Below are 23,678 nucleotides of genomic sequence, written 5' to 3'. Positions count from 1 at the left end.
TAAGCCTGAGATGATTTTTGAACACTAATGTACGAAACATTAAAAATGGGGGTGGAGGGTGCATCAATAATCGATTTATAATCAAATCTTAGCCTATGAATCGTAATCGAATCGTTAGGTGCCCAAAATTCCCACCTCTAAAATATATTCTTAAACATTGAGTTAAATTGTATTCAACTGTTGCAAATTGCTCTTGAATATTTGAAAGTAGAAAATTCTTAAACATTAAATGCAAATCTTTCATAGTTTTAAGTTGAATACAACTGAACTTTAATTTCTTGATGCACTGTATTGGCATAAAAAAAGGTTGTTGAAACATTTAACTCAGTCAATTTAAACATGTTAGTCAATGTTTTGCATACTCGTACCACACTTTGGGAATCAGTGCTCTATACCGCAATAGGAACAACCAAGAACAAAGGACAAACGTTAGTCCCACATATTTTCATGAATGATACCAGGCATATATCAATTTTATCACCAGGTTTCAAGATGCCAATCATACATCCAATCCCGGAAATACACATACAATATTTAGCCGTGCCGCTCCAATGAGGCATTATACCTTTCAATGAAGAGTTCAATAACCCCTTGAAGTCTAAAACAGTCTCAGTATTGCACAGCTCACTTACCCTGATAGCGCACGGTCTTGCGTGGGATTGGGTTCCAGTTAAGGCCCAGAGACTTTTCACATCCAAATAGGGACAACAAGAGCAAGACCTTCACCCAGGCCATTTCTCTGATGTAAACTCCCATTTGGTGGAAATGGTGTGAGTGATGGATTGAGACCTCACTCAGATGATCAAGAGGGACTCAGGAGAGCAGAAGGGCTCCTGGCCACCTGCCGAAAGAAAGAAAGAAAAACCATGTCAGCTTGAGGCAGAAATTTACTCTATTTAGTGACTCAACTGTGTATTGCAAACTGTTTTACCACAGCATGTATTAGTTTTTTAAAGTCATGCACCTGACACATACCATATTCCATAAGACTTGAGAAAACCACACAAACAAGAAGATGTGCACTGCTAACCAATGCTGACAATTAAAAATACAATACCGTTAGGAAAAAAAGTCATCAGATATGCAAACCACTTAGACAAACAAACACAGTCCAAAATTTTACATTCGCCTGAGCCAAGAATAACAAACAACAAAGTTTAATGACCTTCGGCTGGAGTTTTGTGGAGAAAAGTTTTGTCCCTCCTTTACTCTCATTGATAATAAAAGCTATTGCCACTCAAAAAGCTGTGAAACTGCTTATCACGGCACTCTTGTTGAGCCAATTCAGCAGCAGTATATTAAACTGAGGCTACGTTATCAAAGTTAATTGTGCTGGCACTGCCTGAGACGCCAATGTGTTCGGAAATGAATGTTGAGGCAAGGACGATCCAATAGCAGTATGCTGTAAATGAACAGCTTTACACCTAATGAACGTGTCAAGTGTGCTGCTACAGTGTGGCATTACAAGCCAACACCAGGAGACCCTATAGCATTTTGTTTGACATTACATCAATTCAAAACATTAAGCACCATGAAACTCAAGAAGGAAAAACATGACAGCTCTGAACAGCGAAATTGTTGCCATTAGATGTTCTGTGAAAAATACTCATGAAAATGAGTCTTGTAGCTCGGATGACAATTGATCAATATACTTGTCATTATATTAAGTACCCTTCCGGCAGAGTGAAGAGTAGAATTGTTTGGTTATTTAAGGACAAAATGTGGCATCCAGTATTTTTACTGTTGAGCTTGTTGCACATTTCAATAGCTTGAATATAATATCAACATGGTTTCGAGTGTTAAACGTGTATATTATTCTGTCAGTTTTTGACATGGAGTTTCTCAGACAGACCTTCAGCACCGTTGGATTATTTTGAGTAAGTAGGACATTTCTGGAAAGAGATGGCAGTCTTTAATTGAGACCACCATTTAACAGTCAATCACAATGACACCCCAAAATCATAAATTTAAACATAATATATTTAGTGAAAGCCATTATCATATTATTGTTGATGGATGATGTCCAATGACCAATAATTAATCAAAATAATTCCCCAATCACTAATAAAATGATGTTTCCCTACCCAGTCAGTCTCTTTTAAGGATTCGTGATTAAAATCAGTGAGGTCTTGAGGATGGCCATCCTTTCACAGGGATTTGTAAAAGTCTGGCTGAGTGGCTGGCTAAGTACACTTGTGGCAATGAGACTGAATAAAACTCCTGAATTGAATTATTAGGAGGTGTAGCCCAACATCTTTACAAAGTGCATCAATGTAAAGATCTCCCTACAGATGTGTCTTTTAAATTGTGACTTAACTTGTCCTTACTACATCCTAAAAGACAATTACACCATCTGCAGGCTTCTAATTCTGTATCTGCCACATTTTGAGCAAAATGAGTTTCTATAAATGTGAGTTGTGGTGGTGCTTTCTACTGACCTTTAACAACCAGCACTAAATGCCAAAAAGCTACTAACTGAATGCAAAGAGCTTTAACTGTGTATGTGCGGACCTACCTCCTTATCCCTGTCGCACCTACAGTGCTGGACAAAAGTATTGGCAGCCCTGCAAATCTGTCAGATAATGCTCAATTTCTCCCAGAAAATAACTGCAATTACAAATGCTTTGGTAGTAATATCTTCATTTATTTTGCTTGCAATGAAAAAACACAAAACAGAGTGAAAAAAAATCATTATTATTTTACAAAAAACTCCAAAAATGGGCTGAACAAAATTATTGGCACCCTCAGCTTAATTCTTGGTAGCACAACCTTTACACAAAATAACTGCGAACAACCGATTCCGGTATCCATCAAATGAGTTTCTTACAATGATCTGCTGGAATTTTAGACCATTCTTCTTTGGCCAACTGCTCCAGGAGTCTGAGATTTGAAGGGTGCCTTCTCCAAACTGCCATTTTCAGATCTCTCCACAGGTGTTCGATGTGATTCAGGTCTGGACTCATTGCTGGCCACTTTAGAAGTCTCCAGGGCTTTTTCTCAAAACGTTTTCTAGTGCTTTTTCAAGTCTGTCCCAGCTTTCTCACAATTTTGCTTCTGAAGTCCTCAGACAGTTCTTTAGTCTTCTTTCTTTTCTCTATGCTCAATGTGGTACACACAAGGTCTTAGGACAGAGGTCGAGTCAACCTTAATCCATTTTAACTGGCTGCAAGTGTGATTTAGTTATTGCCCCCACCTGTTATGTGCCACAGGTAAGTAACAGGTGTTGTTAATCACACAAATTAGTGAAGCATCACATGATTTTTTCAAAGGGTGCCAATAGGTTTTGTGGGAAATGATAATGATTTGTTTTTTTTCCCCATTCTCTTTTTTGTTTTTTCATTGCAAGCAAAATAAATGAAGATATTACTTCCACAGCATTTGTAATTGCAATCATTTTCTGGGAGAAATTGCGCATTATCTAACAGAATTGCAGGGGTGCCAATACTTTTGGCCAGCAGCGTACATGCAGAGGTGGGTAGTAACGCGCTACATTTATTCCTTTACATTTTCTTGAGTAACTTTTTGAGAAAAACATACTTCTTAGAGTAGTTTTACCACACAATACTTTTTACTTTTAATTGAGTAGATTTGTGAAGAAGAAACAATACTCTTAAGGACAAATTATACCGGACGTGTCTGCAGTCCGGCAAAATATAGCGCCGGAGCCAATCCGTTTCCATTCTATGCTATTGTTCAAATTATACCGGCCGCGTCAGCGCTATGGATTGACTGCAGACGTGCTGGAGCCCGCCGGATGGTTTCGGCTATTTTCCTATTTTGCCTGCAGTAAACAGGCCAGGTGCTTATTCACGGTTTAAACACCAACTAACATGGATTATGAAGGATTCATTATAGAGGTGGAAAGTCACAAAGTTTAAAAAGGAATCTGCACTGAACGCCATAGCAGAAGCTATGAGGATGGACGGTAAGTTACGCAAGTTATGTAATTTAAAACAGTAATTAAATAGTAGAGAATGGGTTGTTGACGTGGTCGAGGTTTCACAAACCCATGGTAAACGCAAAGAAAGAAAAAAAATCGGGAAAAAATGTTCAGTCATATCAAGTCCACCTCTCACTCTGCTTCTCTTGAGTACAGGCTCCGTGTGTTTGTAGTTGCTTTTAATGCCACATTATCGCGCAGTATCACGCGAGAGCTCACGACGGGGCGGAGCTGCCGGACTGCAGTTGTGCGCAGCCGGTATGTTTTGTCCTATTTTTGACGTACTGCAGAGCAAGCAATCAATACCGAGCATGGCGGAATCGTATCGTAGATGCGTCTGGTATAATTTGGTCTTTACTTCTTTACACTAGAATCGTTACATTTTTTTCTCTTTATTCTAAGTATTGCCTTTATTTTTGCCAGAGATGCCGACCGTGGCTGTCTCAGTTTCACCAATGAGACGTTGCAACAACAACCACATAACTCCATTATACCAATCAGAAGTAACAATGTTTTTTCTCCACTAGAGGGCTCTCATGCTCTTTGGACGTGTGTTGTTTCATAGTGTTGTTCTGGTCTGAATTTGATGATTTTTTGTAATATTTTTGGCCGAATACGGTTATGTAATAGGTTATAGTACAGTATAATAATAATAATACGAGTTCATATAGATGAAAAAATATACCATTATTTAAAAAATTCAAACATTGTATGCAGTTAGTTACTCACAATGTTACTCATTACTTGAGTATTCTTTTCAACAAATACTTTTGTACTTGTACTTGAGTAAATCTTTGGATGAATACGTTTACCTGAGTAAAATCTTTGCCTACATTACCCACCAGTTCATTGTATTTCCGTGTTAACAAATACGAGCAACTGATGATTCAGAAATCTGAAAATCTTTTTTTTCCATCTAACTCTTCTTCTTCTTCTAACTATTCATTAAACCAGGTAAGGCAATGAAAGCAGCTTTTCATATTCAATGCTGACTTGGGGCGAAATTTTAAGGTTCCTTGTCTTGCCTTTTGACACTTCTACAATGGTTAGCTAGAATTCAAACCACTAACCCTTTGGTCACCGAACGACCCATTTTACCAACTGCTCCATGGAAACCCTTGTTTCAGTACGTTTGTATCTTGTGTGCTTAAATAGATTAAAAAGATGGTTATTGATTCCGCTTTTGAGAACCCAAAAAAAGCCCCATTAGATGACTATGACATGCTGTTTAATGAGCGTGCTCAAATGCTACATTTGGGTGAAAGCGGCAGGTCTCATGATGCACACTACCGGATTTATTGGATCGATGCTTGAGGCCTTAGCAGCCGACGCTTGAGTGAGCCAAGAAGACATTGATACTAGAGGTGGGGTATGGAAGTTGGAGAGTGATGAACAGATTAAAAAAATGAGAAGAAAAGTGGGAAAACTATATAAAAATCCCACATTTAGATATGTTGCAAGAGGCATTTTCAGTCTATAAGTATGCAAAGAGCTAACATTGTGAAGTGGGCATCCTGAAGGCTGGATTAAGTGAAGAGGCAGTGCAAAGACTGAAGCAGAAAATGGGAGGAAGATTGAAGCAGAAAGCCCACTGGAGATTTTTCTGGCTAAATGTAAAATAGGGATATAGAGGTTTGCTGTTTACTGATAAATCATTGTAAAATATCAAAATATAGTAGTTAGACAAAAAAATGTAATAATTACTGTCACACGATGCATAGCAGGGCTTTTGTGATACCCATCATTGTTTTAGAGTCACCCTTTGCTTCAATTGGGTACAGTGATGGAACAGAATTTGCAAAATGTGCTTATATTTTGTGATAACAGAAACATTTAAAATGAAACACAATAATCTGAACCTGTCCCTTTTTTGTTGGTCACTTAAAAAATAAAAGTTTGTTGAAGAACTACGTGAACTATGTCGCCTTTCGTGTGATGCATAGAGGCTTCAGTATGGCGTTAGATTTATCATGCAAAGTGTATGTGTCATGGTGATCAGTCCCCTCAGTGCAACACTTGTAATTTGATTATATTTTGAAACTTAGCACAACACTTAGCAAAAAGAAATAAATATGTTCACTGATGATGTACAAGCTCATCAGTAGGGTTGGGCATCAAGCATGGATGGGATCCGGGAACTAACAATGCGATGCTCCCGGAACAGTTCGAATTTTTAAATTTCAATTGCATATTTCTGTGCCCTTACCACCGATTGGAGAAAAATAGCTGAGTAGTTCATAGCTGAGTGCCGCATATTTGACACGTCGTGCCGGTCCTCTAACCAGTCAGAACTATGTAAGTAAAACAATAAATTTAGTCTGTCTTCTGCTGCCCCCGCGACCCGACCCCGGATTCAGTGGTAGATGATGGATGGATGGATGGAATAATACGAAAATAAGTTGTACTATTACACCGGTCTAATGTAGCCATACTGTATAAGCAGCTACGTACTTTACGTAGTGCGTTGCCGCCTCTGTTAAAATCAACAGTATCAAAAGCATCTTTTGTTTTAGAATCGGTTTTACAAATAAGGAAATCCTTATTTTTTTGCCCCATCTACATCAGATTATAATCAATAGAAGAATTTATACTAATGCTTCGCCGTAGCTCCCAGCTAATGTACATGTATGTAAAGTGTGTAGCGGCTCACAGCTACCTTACCCCTACGTAATATTTGCGACTTTTTCACGCTTTCTCATATTTGTGCATTCAAGCTCACGCTTACTGCCTGAGAAGCAATAAAACTGGCCACTGGAGGGCAGTAGCGCATTTGGTAAGACCCCCAACCTGATTCAACGGAATGAATGGCCAGCCGCCCAGCCAGGGCACCAGCGGAAGACGACCGAATGGACGTCCAGGATGCCAGGCGGCGGATGAGCGAGCAGAACAACCGGGAGGATGCCCGGGATGCCAGGCGCTGGACAACCGAGCAGAACGACCGGGACCACCAGTGTAGCGGACGATGCCATTGAGTCCGCGCTGGAAAGACTAAAAAAAAATCCGTCTTTATGAGACAGGCGGCGATGAGGGAAAAGTTTACCCCGGCCGTCGCCGGCCACAAAAGCGTTATCTCTCAGTTAGTTATGTGTAAATGAATTGTTACTTTGCTATTAAAATCTCTCTGCGATTGGCTGGCAACCAGTTCAGGGTGTCCCCTGCCTACTGCCCATAGGTGGCTGGGATAGGCTCCAGCACCTCCGTGACCCTCGTGAGGAAAAAGCGGCATGGAAAATGAATGAATGAATGAATATTAAAAGCTCTATTTGTCTTGTTTTTTATGTTATTTTGTAAAAGGAAAACACTATTCAGATGTTTGGGATGTAAATTAAGCCAAAAATAACTGTTGAAGTCAAAGTTATGTTTGAAATGTATGCGTTTACAAAAAGCTCAATTTCTCCGTTTTTTCATCAGAAATTGGAAAATTGCTCAAACTAAGCCATTTTCAAATGCTGATTTCTAAAGAATGGATAAAATATGAACTAACTTTTTTTTCTGCTGAAAGAAGAGAGTCTAATCTTTCTTTTGGTGGGTTCCATGTTTATATAGCAATAGAACAGAATTTTCTGTGGGCCTTGCAAAATCTGTCAAAATCCAGTAAAACGGCCGGGAGCGAAGGGGGTTGCACCGATGAAAATGGCTGGGAGTGAATGAGTTAAAAGAAGAGTACCCGAGAATTGTTTGGAACCGGAATCGAAACGTAGAATCGGCATCGGAACCGTTCAAATTCAAACAATGCCCAACCCTACTCATTGGCATTGCTCTGAGTCTGAAGACAAAATCAGATAAGTACAGTGATACGTATTCTTCAAACAATGACCCAGCTAACGAGAAACACATGACTCCACTGTAGACAGCATGTTACTATCAGATACTTTGAGTGTTATTTTTCCTCTGGACAGCTGTGTTTTATTTTAATAACTGGGCTTTTATAATTTTTCCCGCCTGTACTGCAAACTAACTAAAGGAAAGACAAACACACACCAGACAGTCTGAAGCCTACTGTATATTGAACTGCATGTCTAATTGCAACGTTGCTCTGTTGATGCTGTTTGGCGCAGAAGGCGAATAAATTATGGCAATAAAAAAAGAGTGCTCTAACAAGATGCCGTGTGGCTCGGACTACTTTTATCTCAATGCCGATACACACCTAAAGTTGCATACTTTGTCTTTTTGTTGCAAAAAGAGAACTTCCTAAACACAGCAGTTACAATATTCTTTGAATCAAACCAACTCTTTTGATCTCTCACGGCGCTACAAATAATAACATACATCCTATGTCTCCCCTGATGACCGCATTAATGCAATCGCAATGTGTCTCTCCGTTGCCTCTACGAGTTCCCGTGGTGTCACCTCATTCAAATCATCTTTTAGAGGCTGGTGCTGTTGTTCAGGCTGGTTTACCTAATGAGCTGCGACACAGCAGCCTAAATAATATCACTCAACATTCTGCAATAAGTGAGCTCATTAAAACATCTAGAAAAATGGGACACATGGTTTGATTGGGTTTCGGGGGCTTGTGTGTGTTTTAGTTGTACTTGCATGCATGCACACACATGTACTTGAGGTAAGATGAGTCCCTTCAGGGAGAAGCAAAGTGGGGGTGGAGTTTCTTCAATGCTTGGGTGGGTGTCAGGGAACAAAAGATGAAGGCGGTTTTATTCTGGTTTTATTAGAGTGTCCTTTTTCTTTGTCAGTGTATAACTCTGTTTTACGCTGCCCTCCACCTCACCTTTATTTTATCCATGTGTTTTCCTGACAGCCGTTTCCTTCCCTGTTACACTCCCAGCTGATTGCCTAGCCATTGTTTGACTTTTAACCCCCAACCTCTGGCCTTTTTGTGAGTTGCAGGGCTGGACTACACTTGACTATCACACAGTGTATTGTCCATTAACAGACACATGCACAGGCACACACACACACACACACACACACTAAACGGCAACTCCCACCCTCTTCCTTCCTCTCTCGCCTCCCTGCAAAACAAACACTTCATCTAGCATCAGCGCTCTTCCTTCCTTCCTGCTACCCCTTCCGCTCCCAGCCTGACATCGTTTACTGCTTTTTCCAGCATTTAAAATGCATACACACAAACGCAAACATGAACAAACTCTCAAGGACTTTTTGACAGCATAAAACTGTTTCATTTGTGACCTAGAACCACAATACAAATGTGCCACGCGGCATCTCCTTAGCAATGGCTATAAATGGTTTCTACAGCTGTTGATTGTTAATATCGGGTCATCTGAAAAAGCCCAAATGTCAAGGAGGTTAGTCATTTTAGTATGACCCACAATCAAATCTGCAAATAAGATTTTGCCAAAGCAGCAAATCATAATGTCGCAAATAAAAGAGGAAATGCATGGAAGCCTGGGAATCTAATATAAAATATGTATCATACATATAGCAGACGTTGTCAAAAAATCATAAACAAGAAAAACGGAAGATCAGTTTCAGACACCTGTTTTTATGCTCGGAGCGAGTTCTACAGGATATATCGCTGAAAACGGCAACTTGTAAAGAAAGATTCATTGCCTTATGGTAATTTGTACCCAAGTTCATCCCGAGTTTCATTTTTGTAACTGACAGTTACAACTATTATTATTTTCAAAACACAACATGAGAGCATAGAGAAAGGATTTTCAACAATTAGGAAGAACCCAGACCCGAAGTACTGGAACAAAGCTCAATTTTTAGACAACTCTGAGCTTCTTCAATAACAACCAAAGATTTTTCAATTCCTGCATCCATACTGTTGTATCAGCTCTATGTCTGGAATATTAATGCAGAAATGTAGCCTTCAGTTGATCTGAGTTCAACGCCAGAGCAAAACAAGTTTGGACACCGAGTAAAAAACACACAAAAATATCACATTACGCAACCCCGTGCAAAATTGATTATTTTAAGTGTGAAGTGAGAAATCTCAAGAAGGATTATTATTTAATTCATCGCGCAACATCGCGAGGCCTTTTAGGTCAAAAGGGCGACAACGTGTCACGGTATTCGCGCATCGTCAGTCTCCAGCGTAGGTACACCTGCTCGGGGGCCTGCACTTGACAGTGACGTTCCCTTATTCTCGCAGTATGATTGGCCGAAGAGTCGAAATGTTATCATATGTCCTGTTATGATATCACACAGCGAGATGATTATTAACAATCAAATGTGAAAGTTAAAAAAAGAGCAAACGTGTGTGCACACCTGTCTCCCTCATGTTAGACAACAGTAAATATCAGGGCACATCACTATCCATTTCTAAAACTTTTTTTTTTTCAGTTTTATTCCCTGGCTTTTAACCCTGCGTGAGAATCAATCCTTTTAATGTCTTATAGTTTGTTATTTTTATTCTATTTCTTTTTTTTTTTAAATGTTTTTTTGCCTACTTGCTTTTGACATCAGTAATGATGTTGTATGTTCCTTTCTTTAAATAATGAAAATGTTCTACATATAAATCGTCCATTATTGACACGATTGAAAAACCGAACGGAACACTTTTGCTGCATTCGATGAGGGTGGGAAGTCAGATTTATCCAGTGGTGAAAGTGGCTAGAATTTCTTGCCGGAACTCCCAGACGTGAAGGTCGCCACGGAGCCAGAAATTTTGTTTATTTAGTTATTTATTTATTTTCACTTTTTGAGGGGTGGGGGGTCAAACCTCCTAAAACTATTGAAATGCAAAGACCACTGTTTTGGCACAGTTATTTCTCTTATACAAAAGCTGATTTTCATTCAAAATTGTATTTTTTCAATGATTTGCAAAATAAAAGTTAACAAAAACAGCAATAACCCCAACCTCCATCTCCTAATTTTTATTTCCCCTCATTTCCTCACAAAAAAATGCCAAATCTCAATTTTAACTACCGTATTGCCCCGAATATAAGACGGCCCTGATTATAAGACGACCCCATCTTATTCAAGGCTCAAGTTTGAAAAAAGACTTTTTGAAGACCAAATTAATTTTTATACAAAAAATAATTACAGTCCATCTGAAACAATTGATTATAACAATATATTTGAGAGAAAAAGCATGTTATTTTGCCTCATTCAAATCTTAATATCTGAACATTTAAATAAGTAAACTAAAGTGCAATCACATTCGTAAATGAATGGCTTCTGGTTTTTGAAATTTAAATAAACCAATCTATTGTGATAAAACAACAAAATTGCAATAACTGCATTAACCATCAAAGTGAGGTCTAACTGTAACTGTAGTCTTGAAACAAATCTGAATAAGGAAAAACATTGCAATAAAACAATGCAAACTGGTTAAACTTGAGAGTTCAGCCTTCGCTTCAATGATATTTGGCGCCATCTAGCCCGAATATAAGACGACTCCCACTTTTTCAGTCTTATTTCATTGCAAAAAACACCGTCTTATATTCGGGCCAATACGGTACTTAAGAACATAGGATGTATATTAAAATTGAAGTTAATGTAAATATTTACTTTTGCTTTCTTTCTTTCTTTCTTTCTTTCTTTCTTTCTTTCTTTCTTTCTTTCTTTCTTTCTTTCTTTCTTTCTTTCTTTCTTTTTAAATAATTAAGATACTGTATAAATACCACATTCAGGAAAATAAGTACAAATGACTTATATTATGGCGACTGAAATGGAATACATTTTGAAGATTGGGCAAACATAGACTTTTTTAAATCATCAGGAAATAAAGAAACACGTAGCCTAACATAAATGAACAAATATAAATCCAAAGTGCACATTGACAGCTAAGATGTTCTGAACCTCCCCATCAGAGCAAATAAAATTAAATGATAAATAAATATGATAAATAAGCCTCAACTCTTTCCTTGATTTTATCCATTTTCTGTAGCATTGCCCTTTTCTTGTCGCATCAATTCAACAAACTTTTTTTTTTTGCTGTTCCAGAAAACATGCACATTTGAACCAATCAGAGCTAAATTTCTCTGCTGATCACGTCAGTATGTCAGCCAATTGAACGGATAAATGAGTCCAGGCGTTTTGCTTTTCTGCGTGCATTTGCACATTGACGTGACTCATCATCGTCAGACTCAGATAACTGCAGCAGCTGGGGAAATCTCCATGCCGTCCGTGGAATAAAATAAATAATAAATATCGGCGGAAACGGATTACGCTACACAAGCACTTTATTATGCTTGTTGTTAACACTTGTGTATGTAAATCTGATGATGTTGGTAGATTGTTTTCTTCTTGGAGATTAAATGCATGTGTGGCAGCTTAGCATTTTTTTTTCATAGCGTTTTGACAGTCGCCGTCATATTTTTGGAATCAAAGCACCATGTACTGGAACAGCATTCCAGCCCTGAATCTTATACCGGAACTGCGTTCCGGCCCTGAATCTTATATCAGAACTAGGTTCCTGACCGTTCTGGCCCACTTTCACCCCTGGATTTATCCCACTTGGATGATCCCAGTTGCGACCATAAAGCGTTCAGAGCGGATGTAAACAACAAAGATGGTTGATAGCGACAATTACTTGTTTTTTATTTTGACTATTAAAACTTTTTCCAAATTTCCCCCCCGCCCGACTTCGACTTCGCGACTAGGATCTTCCAGTTCGAGTGTCGTGCTGCAGCCCGAGCGGATTGGTATCGCCCTTCCACACGCAATTAAATTGACTTTGCATAGGAACTCGTCGCACAACGGGAACAAAATGCGGCCATATACAAAACGCAGCATTACAAAAAGCAACCGAGATTTTCAACGGTCTAAATACCAATGACTAGCACGAGATGAGCGCTCATCGCAACACATTAAAGTGTTACACGTAAAGTTAATGGTAGTTTGTTCACTTCTGGATATCAATCGGCAAGCAAAAAAGCAACATACTTACGTTTTGATTTTAAAATGGAGCGCAGAGTGATCCTATTAAAAATATTGCTAACGATGCTAACAGCTAGCAAAAACGTAGAAGGCTAAAATAGAAAATAATAAACTTATCGCTATTCGTTGAGGTGGTGAAGGCAATATTCATCATGCAAGTTGTCCACGTTCTCTGGTCGCGAAGACAAAACTTGTCTGACTTAGCAAACATCTCTCTTTGAAGTCTGCTTGAGTTGACCAGCAAATGAGCTCTGCTCTGCATTACCTTACCGCTTATTATTTTTGCTTTTTTTTTTTTTTTTTTTTGATCTTGTGTTGTTTGACTGTAATAAAAATATTAACAGACACATTTTTGATCAATTTGCTTGTATAGAAGCCATACCAGAGTATGAAAAAGGTGAAGCACCCTTCAGATTTACAGATGACATTTCCCCCCCAATCAACTGTGATTATTGCAGGCAATGTTGGACAGACCCAAATATATTCATACACTGAATCAAAGATATTATAAAACAAATCAGATGTTCATAAAAACATATAAAAATTTATGCAGATATAATTTACTAATACAGTAGAAACTCCTGACATATTCATTAAGAATTTATTTTGTTGTTGTTGTAATTACAGTGGTATGAAAAAGTATCTGAACTTTTTAGAATTCCTCACAATTCTGCATAAAATCACCATCAAATGTGATCTCATATTTGTCAAAATCACACAGATGAAAAAGCAGTGTCTGCCTTAACTAAAACCACCCAAACATAAGTTTTCATATTTTAAAGGGATCCTCAATTTTTAAGACAAGTAATTCTTATAAGATAAATGTTAGTATGAGTTATAATAATTTTATATAAAAACCTCTCTTAATGTTTTCGTTTTAATAAAGTTTGTAAAATTATTTTAAGTGATGGGTAGGGATGGGCGATACCAGTGATTTTGGATTCGATCTGATACCAAGTAACACCAAGGCCAAATATTGCGATCCCGATCTGATATCGATACCGGAAGTTCATATACAGTATATACAACCCTGTAGAGTTCTCAGCCATTCTGATGATATCTAATGTACAACTACAGCAAGCACTAAAAAACTATTAAAAGTCTCTTTGTGTCAAATATGCACTGCAATGGAAAAACTGCTGCTTTTAATAACTAGCAAAGCAGTTTCCCTACAAACTCACAAACCAATCCATCAACAACAAAATCTGGTTTGTCAGTCTCACTCTTTAACCATTACCCTTAAAGTCATATGCACAGAACATTCCCTGCTACATGTTGTATTTGATCAAATTTTAATCTACCTAAGTTAAATATTATTGATCTAATTAAAGAACGAATTAATAGTAGCATGTTACCACCCTCTAATGGTAGACCATTAAAAACAAATCCAATAAACAATAGTCACTTGCTGTTTTTGAATTTTATTTTACTAACACAATTTTTAAACAGATTTTGAAATAATTGAAACGGAACTTTAACAAAATAAAAATAAATAGCAAAAAAACATAGTAAATCAAGCATTTGTTTGTAACATAAAACAATATGGAAGAATATATTTCACAGAAAAATAAATATTAAACAAAATAAATATAAACATATAATATTTTTAAAAAGTGTGCACAAAAATATCCCCCCAAAATAGACAATGAAAATATAATATATTAATTCCAAATATCGATACTTTTGCTTGGGGATCGATACCTAAAACATAATGCGCTGGATCGAAATATCGATATTTTGGTATCGATCCACCCATCCCTACTGATGGGTTGCCGTTCTTGTTACTTCGCAGTGCGTGACGTCACCGGGCCCGTTGCCAAACTTCCAGCGTGTCACTCGTTAGCTTTCCCAACATGTCGTTGGTTCTGCCATTCCTATTTGAACCATATCTGAAAAGTGAAGAGCAGGACAGCACTGTAGTCGTTCACAAGACGAGCAACAGGGCAAAATGCGGTGCAGCATATACCTGATAAGACAAAAGTTGGGCAAAACTGGTGATGCACTCGCGGCAAGTGCGTCTCAATAACAACGGAGCTAGAGAGTGTATGCTGTTGAGAACTCCGTTTTTTGTTAGCAGAACTTCAAGGTAAGCTATTGCGTTTTCAAACTTATCCCAGTATAATTATGTAGACTGTTAGCATCCAGAGCCGTAGTGTGCTTTACATACAGTACAGGCCAAAAGTTTGAACACACCTTGTCATTCGTGCATTTTTATTTTCATGACAATTGACATTACAAACTCTCACTGAAGGTAATAAAACTATGAATGCACACGTGTGATAGTCAGGATCGGAGTCGTGTCGTGGCTGTCCTCGTTAAATTCGTAATCTGGATCGAGTGTCCTCCATGCCTTGTACATCCAACTCACGTTTAGCTAAGTAAGGGTGGTCCATATTAAGAGCGCGGCCAGAGTGTCTTGTCTGTGGCTGCTTTATTGCGTGCATTTCACCCGATATCCGAGGCACGTTGAGGCTTTTTGTGAGGGGAAAATAGTTGGAACACCATTTGGTTTTAGTCTGCACCTATATCCAGCCACTCCGGTGAGCTCTTTTATAAGTTGTCGTCGACTAAAACCCTCGAACGCAGTAGGAGAAAAATGGCGAGAACAAAGCCTTGGGTCCTTGGGAAGTTATGCCAGTCTGCAGCATTTTTCCAACCCTTTCTCCTCTTCTTATCAACAGGAAATCTATGGAGACTCACGTCACTCCCCTTGTTTCCATTTGACTGGAAATTGCATCCAAAAGCAGCACATCGTGGCATTTTACTTCGTGAGTTTAGGCAGCAATACGCAATTGTTGTACACGCTACACATTTGGAAACATCCTATTTACGTCACCACTCCGAGCCCGCAAAACATGGCGCCAACTATTGGTCAAAATATTTACAAAATATTATAAAATATTGCCATTGATTTAACATTTTATGTGTTTCTAACAACATATTTTAGTACAAGAGAACAATTGTGGCTTATTAGAGCCTACATATATTTAAGGTAGAGGATCCCTTTAATGAAAAATAAGTAAGTGAACCATCACATCTAATATTTTGTGGCCCCCCCTTTGGCAGCAATAACTTCAACCAGATGCTCCCTGTAGCTGCAGATCAGTCTGGCACATCGATCAGGATTGATCTTGGCCCATTCTTCTCTACAAAACAGCTGTAGTTCATTCATATTCCTGAGTTGTCTGGCATGAATCGTTGTCTTTCGGTCATGCCACAGCATCTCAATGGGGTTTAAGTCTAGACTTTTGACTTGGCCACTCCAGAACATTAGTTTGTTCTTCTGAAACCATTCTGAAGTTGGTTCACTTCTGTGTTTTGGATCATTGTCTTGTTGCAGCATCCATCCCCTTTTTAGCTTCAACTGTCTGACAGACGGCCTAAGGTTTTCCTGCAAAACATTCTGATAAACGTTTGAAATCATTCTTCCATTAATGATAACAAGTTGTCCAGGCCCTGAGGCAGCAAAACAGCCCCAAATCATGATGCTCCCTCCACCATGCTTCACGGTGGGGATAAGGTGTTGATGTTGGTGAGCTGTTCTATTTTTCCTCCACACATGAAGTTAAGTGTTACTCCCAAACAATTCAGCTTTGGTTTCATCAGTCAACAAAATATTTTGCCCAAATTTCTGTGGAGTATCCAAGTGCATTTTTGCGAACATTAAACGAGCAACAATGTTTTTTTTTAGACAACAGTGGCTTCCTCTGTGTAGTACTCCCATGAACACCATTCTTGCACATAGTTTTACATATATAGTTAATGTGTGCACAGAGATATTGGACCATCCCAGTGTTTTTGTTAGTCTTATGAAGACATTCTAGGGTTCCTTTTTACATCTCTGAGTATTATGCGCTGAACTCTTGGCGTCATCTTCGGTGAACGGCCACTCCTTGGGAGAGAAGCAACAGTGTCAAACTCCATTTGTAGACAACTTTTCTGACTGTCGATTGGTGAACATCCAGACTTTTAGAGATGGTTTTGGATCCTTTCCAACTTTATACAAATCAACAATCCTTGATCACAGGTCTTCAGACAGGTCTTTTGACCGAGCCATGATGCACATCAGACAATGCTTCTCATCAAGACATTTCTTACCAGGTGTGTTTTTTTCTAGTGTGAAGGGCAGCTTCAAACCACTCATCAGTGAGTGGGCACACACCTGACTTAAAATGTTTGGTAAAAATGGTTGAAATTGCTCTTTAAGTCTCCTTAGGCAGAGGGTTCACTTACTTATTTCCCCTTTCTGTCATTGTTTGCATGCTATCCTCATTAAAATATGAAAACTAGGGCTGTCAAAATTATTGCGTTAACGGGCGGTAATTAATTTTTTAAATTAATCACGTTAAAATATTTGACGCAATTAACACACATGCCCCGCTCAGACAGATTTAAATGACAGTACAGTGAAACGTTCACTTGTTGTGTTTTATGGAGTTTTGCCGCCCTCTGCTGGCGCTTGGGTGCGACTGATTTTATAGGCTTCAGCACCCATGAGCATTGTGTAAGTAATTATTGACATCAAAAATGGCGGGCTACGAGTTTATTTTTTGATTGAAAATTTGACAAATTTTATTAAAAGGAAAACATTAAGAGGGGTTTTAATATAAAATTTCTATAACTTGTACTAACATTTTTCTTTTAAGTACCACAAGTCTTTCTATCCATGGATCGCTTTAACAGAATGTTAATAATGGTAATGCCATCTTGTTGATTTATTGTTATAATAAACAAATACAGTCCTTATGTACCGTATGTTGAATGTATATATCCATCTTGTGTCTTATCGTTCCATTCCAACAATAATATACAGAAAAATACGGCATATTTTATAGATGGTTTGAATTGCGATTAATTATGATTAATTAATTTTTAAGCTGTAATTAACTCGATTAAAAATTGTAATCATTTGACAGCCCTAATGAAAACCAATAAATGTTTGGGTGGTTTTAGTTAAAGCAGACACTCTATTTTCATTTGTGTGATTTTGACAAAGATCAGATCACATTTTATGGTGATTTTATGCAGAAATGTGAGAAATTCCAAAAGGTTCATATACCTTTTCAAACCATTGTAACATGCCGAGTAAGCCTGTATCAAGTGATAAGATTAATCAGAAACCATGTTTTTGAATATGGACGCCAAATACATCAGTAATTTCAAACCAGGGTGTTGTGGGACAACAATCCGGTGTGACAGATCATTAGGGCACACAGGAAGCAATGTAATTTCATTAAATTTGTTAGAATGAATAATTAACAACTATGCATTTGTCCACGTATCAATTAAACTGTGGTGTGTGTGTCGTGACCAGTACCACAATTAAATGTTTCTTCAATTAGAGATCCTCATTTCAGAATTTTGAAAAAAAAATGTTTGGTAATATGTAGGGATGGGAATTGATAGGATTTTTACGATTCCGATTCCATTATCGATATTGCTTAACGATTCGATTCTTTATCGATTCTCTTATCGATTCTAATTTGGGGAAAAAGAAGAACAAACGTTTTGATTGGCATTGAGTTTGTTTAATCAGAAGTAGCAACCTTAAAAACTCACAACAAGGTCAAAAGAGGCCCAAAGCCTGAATATTAACTGTGGCAATAAGTGGCAAATGCACAAGAATGTAACATTTTACTAATAGAAATAAAAAAAATATTGGTATATATTGGCATATAGGTCGTTGGTCTGCCGTTAGCAATATGTGTTAAACTTGCAGGGGTCCCCAAACTTTTTCCAGTGAGGGTCGCATAAGTTTTCCCTTCTCTGATGAGGGGCCGGCGTCAGTTTGTAACAGAAAAAGTGTGACGATTACAGGAGTGCCTAAATGTAAAAAATTATTGTTTTTCAGAAATCCACAATCAAATAACCCTTTCTGGATATTTCACGGAACAAAAGTAAATAAAATAAAAATAATAATATAATAATAATAACAACAGTATTAATCAAATAGATAATAACCAAATAACCCTCTCTGAGTTCTTCACAGAAAAAAGCCAGAAAATAATTAACACTATTGAGAAAAAAAACCCAAAAAATTAAAAATGCTCTCTCTCCCGCGGGCCGTAGTTTGGGAACCCCCTGTTAAAGCATTATTTACCAGTATATTGAAATGCATGCCTTTTAGTTTTTATGGTGCTTTCACGCTCAAGTGGGGCTGCCCTTGCGCTTCCTCACGCGAAGAAGAACGCGCTCACGTGAAGAAGAGCGCGCTTACACGCGAAGAAGAAGAAATGCCGCATCCAAGCGAGTGAGCAAGTTAGTGAGAGAGGGAAGCAATGCTAGGACCCTACGTTCTTTGTTAATGCTTGTAAAATATCTACAGAGGCAACGCCTGTATGTATGATCTTTTGTGTTGTTGTTGTGTGTTTCCACTCGTGATCGGACACTTAAATCCAGCTGTGTAGTGGTTTGAACGATGTGCTAATGCTAGCGAACGCATGCTAACTGTTTTGTTATGACTGAATTAGCAGCTAATTAAAAAAAAAAATAAAAAAATTTGCAGCTAATCATCGCTGATTTACGTTGATGCAAACCTGTTCGTTATTGGGGACGAAATTGATTTGTTTCATTTCAATTTTTAGTTTCACTCTTCAAGTGATTGTTGAATAAAGTCAGCAAATTATACCAACGTCTTCTGTATCATCATTTCGGAATTTAGCTAGCTGTATAGCTGTCTCGGTGAGGACAGTGCAGTCTATTCTCTCCCGATGCAGTTATCTCCACCTTCCCTCCCGATGCAGTTATCTCCACCTTGCAATGATTGCAAGTCGTTTTGTTGTAATTTTTCCTCGTGAAGACACTTTCGAGCGTTTGAACCTATGTGCTGTCATTTTTATGTTTAAGGCTGCAATGCTCGTGCTAAACCATCGTAACCTTTCATTTTCACCCTCTTTCCTGGTGAAGTGTAGCCAAACTTTGGAGCGGGTGGTTCTTGGCGCCATGCTAGTTTGATGTGTTTGGACAACAAGACAGTCACGACGCAATATGCGTCTTCAGGACTCGTTAAAGGGATCGTTAAGGCTTTTTCATTGTGATGTCGAGGCCTCGAAACACTAGGAACCGGTTCCGAATTGGAATCGGATTTCGATTCCCATCCCTAGTAATATGTGAGATTTTTTTTGCAGGTAAATTTGTATCCTTGGTGCAATAAATGTTTTAATTGTGAGGTGTGCTGGTAGCCTACAGTGTATTACTTTTACAAAGATTGATAATCAAAGATAGTTTTGATGACCTGCCTGGTGTATGAAGGCGTGGGAAGAAATCTCAGAAATGTTTGAAATTAAATTATCACCTGTCAGTCAGTGTAGACAACCTATTAATTTTCATGCCTCAAAGCACATTTGCTATATTTGCATACAATTAATGATTTTCTAAACAGCACAGAAGCTTCCACCCATCCAAATGTGTTGCAAGTAAATGTCACTGAATTTCCAATTAAAGGATAACTTGTATTCACTTGCCATTCTAATTACCGCAAAGTGAAGAAAAACGTGAATGCCTCCTTTGAAGACAACCCATTCCTACTTGATAAATGTCAAAGAACATATCCTATGGGAGTGCACAGTGCTGCAGTTACTGTCTCTCTGCAACCCGTTTTTATGTTTCCCCCTCGAGAGACTCCGCGGGCCTTCAAGGATTCCCTCCTTTCATCCCCACTGTGGCTGACGCTTGCACGGACATTCTCTCAGCCGCTCACCGCCTTGTCTATATCACGGTCGGCTGGTCAGGCGTGGCTGGCTTATAATTCTTTGATCACCTCTCTGATCTCCTCCATCATTGCCAGGGGCACCATCTGATTACAGATGAACTGGATCTGATTTGGGCTCTGACCACAGGCCAAACACCTGCTCAGACCTGACAAAGTGATAAAAAGGGATGTACAGGCGGGATAAAACCAGTGATGCTGACTGTCCCTATAAACGGACAAGAGGCCATCTGTGTTTGTGGTATTGAAGTACAAAGTAGTCTTTATTTACAATGTACGCTGCTGTCTGGCTATATTGGAAATTTGCAATTCTATCATGTCCTCTTCAAAAATGTTCTGATGTCACCGCAAACTTGAATTCATTTATAACAGTGAATTGGATCAGTCACGTTTTATGATTTCCTAAAAATAAACTCTTACACTTCTATTGAAGGCTTAAATTCAAATTAATCACAATGTAATGTCATGACAGTACAAACACAGCTGCACAAAATGTGACAAAATCTAGTCACATTACTTTTACTTTTATCTCATTGGCTGCCACTGACAGCAATATACGTCCTGTCCTTTTGAACTTTGAGAGGGGGCGGGGCTGGCAGCAAATGATCATTTTGTTCTTCTGCTGTTCAGTGCTCCCAGTTCTGATTTAAAGCAACACTAGGTAACTTTTCAGTTTTGGTTGATTTTAGCGACACAGTTGTACAAAAATGGTAGTGTTTTGCATTAAGGAAGGCTGTGTTTCCCATGAGGACCAGTGCACAGTGTCGTAAAATCCTGATCTAACGGGAGCATGCAGATGGACCGATCAACATTTGTTTCCAGCGGCTGTGTTGAGGATTAATATTATTGAATCCAGTTGTGGCTAAACAATATCATATGACAATGTTATAAATAAGAAACATTTGATTTTGTACCGTATTCCCCCAACGGCCCGTTAGCGCTGATGCGTTCGGTTGAGGGGTAGGGGGTCATGCCAATGAGTGAAAGCCAGGCCAATGTTTATTCTTGAGTGTCTTGAGCCTCCCTTTTTCTTTTTTTTTGTCTCCTAAGACAAAACTTTTTGTCTGTTGTTGCTCTGGCGCCTTTGCAGAATTTGCCCGAAAGCATTTGCATCGACTTCTGTCTTTATAATGAATGGGGAAAGGGGGAGGTGACGTATGCCGTAAAGCAGTCAGCACATTTGTAGTTTTTTGTGTGGCAGGATTCCTGCCACTCTCTTCAAAGTAAATTAATGCCAATGAAAGTTAGACAGACCCTATAAAAGAGGTGTCATTCAAATAGTTGTCAGTCGACATATCATCACAAATGTTACGAAAAATGTTATAAAGGTTGAAAAGTTACCTAGTGTTGCTTTAAATTCAAAGCAGAAGGATAAAAAGAGTCACATTATTGTCAGTAGGACTGAAAGAGTTAACTAAACCCTGAATGGCGTACCGCAGGCAACATGTCACTTTTGCTCATTAATATTCATGACGTGAGCAATTGTGGCTAGGCGGGTCAACCTCCCGTTTGTCCTTAATAGTAAATGCATGGAACTAGTGTACGAACGAGATGCTTACTGAGCTAAACCTACCAATTCTGGCCGAAAATGATGTCCCTGGTGCCAAATTCACTGGTAAAGATGTGGAAGAACATACAAATGTCCAAAGATGGCTTTAGTGTCGAAGGCTGAAAAAGATGGGAAAAAGAGCCGAACCTGATCCATTCTTTATCGACACCTTTTTCTTGTGTGCATTGCCTTACGCCACTGACAATGACATTCTCCTGTTTCAACAATCTATCCTTTACCACCATATGCCCTGTCTTTCTTATACATTATATCCTCTGGTTGTCTCGCGTCTCTGATCATTCTTGGGGGCAATTTACATAGTTATTTTTGTGTAGCGATCGCAAATGCTACTCAGTGGCAGCCAACGAAAACAAAAAATTTTTTTTCATTAATAACAAATCTTAATTCTATTATTTATTTACACTCCCCCCCTTACTAAAGTTTTTTTTTTTTTTTTTTTTTTTACAACAGTAAAGGTAACAGTGGCAGTCAGATACCATTTTAATTTTTTTCAGGTCCTTCATTGTCAGACAGAATCAGCACGGCAAAACCCCACGCCAAAAAATAAATAAAAATATCAAAATCGCTGACCTCTTCGTCCTCTGTAGGACCATGGCCCCGAACAAAATGTTTATTGTGTATGAAATGTGAATGGCTTCACCTAGCAGGCGTTAAACTGGTCTTTTGGATGTCCGCACAAGCTGATCCATTCTTCACATTTTTTCCTCTGAGTTTTTTGTTTCGGGAAACGTATGAAAAAAACATCCTTCATATGTCGTAATGTCTAGAGTTGTTTGTTCCATAGCAGCAGTGTTTAATCGGCATGTTCTTTTTTGAAGATTACTGTAGAAAACAAGCAATAGTAACATGGATTGTATGCGACGGTGTGTCTATAACACCCATTTCCGCGTTACGATGGCGACTTAAAAAATAGCATTTTTGCGGTACACTATTGGGCTATCTCCTCTCAAAAGTTATTGTTTTTGTTGTTGTTTTTTTAACGAGGCAAATGCCAGTACATACACTTGTGTCGCACGTTGGAAAAAGTGGCAGTACAAACCTCACATTCCAGTTCATGTAATGGAAATGTTAACTAAATTATGCAGCAGTTCCAAATCATTAATTGGATTTATCCACGGGGCTTAAGTGAGCTCTCTGAATAAATGAAAGATTTGCAATGATTTCATTTTTGCAAATCACGCAATTTAGAGTCAGCAATGACTAAGGGAAAAAAAATCCCTTCACAACATAGACAGGATATAACTTTTTCAGCTGTTTGCTTATGGTTGTGTTTATCTACTTGTTTACAATTATTTGTTGTTGTTTATGTTCCATTTTTGATCTTTAATACACTATATACGCATGCACAGAGCTTTGTTACAGCTGTTAAGTGCTTTATAAATAAAGCTTATTATCTGTCATAATAGAGCTTGAGCTGAGGCTTTAAAAACAAACTGTAAACCCAAAATTGTTGCTAATGTGGTTGGTATTTGGGTTTGTTTTTTTCTGAGCTGATGGGTGAAAATTACGTCGATGTGTGAAACTATTTTAGGCTGTTTGTGCAGCGTTTTGTAGCAACTGTCTCTAGCAAAAACCCCAAAACTGTGTGCAACAGTAGGCTACTCTGATTAGTGCACTGTATACTCTCTGTCCAACACTTAAAAGCAGAC

The 23,678-nt window shown here is 38.4% G+C and overlaps 1 protein-coding gene across 2 annotated transcripts in view; it reads right to left on the bottom strand.

The window, feature by feature from the left end:
- Nucleotides 1-23,678, bottom strand: part of sema4c (sema domain, immunoglobulin domain (Ig), transmembrane domain (TM) and short cytoplasmic domain, (semaphorin) 4C) — a 175,138-nt gene that overhangs the window by 72,179 nt on the left and 79,281 nt on the right. The window contains exons 1-2 of one of the 2 annotated variants that reach the window (XM_057831086.1): nucleotides 12,762-14,202; nucleotides 633-841 (exon numbers count right to left, since the gene is read on the bottom strand). In XM_057831086.1, coding sequence (XP_057687069.1) covers nucleotides 633-756 — 124 coding nt within the window. In that variant the 5' untranslated portion in view covers nucleotides 757-841; nucleotides 12,762-14,202. Of the gene's footprint in view, nucleotides 1-632; nucleotides 842-12,761; nucleotides 14,203-23,678 lie in introns of those variants that run through there. The other variant, XM_057831085.1, reaches the window with a different exon arrangement.

Source organism: Corythoichthys intestinalis, chromosome 3 (assembly GCF_030265065.1).
Source record: "Corythoichthys intestinalis isolate RoL2023-P3 chromosome 3, ASM3026506v1, whole genome shotgun sequence".
NCBI lineage: Eukaryota > Metazoa > Chordata > Actinopteri > Syngnathiformes > Syngnathidae > Corythoichthys > Corythoichthys intestinalis.
Note: the sequence above shows the minus strand (reverse complement) of the source record. Positions and strands in the feature narration are given on the sequence as shown.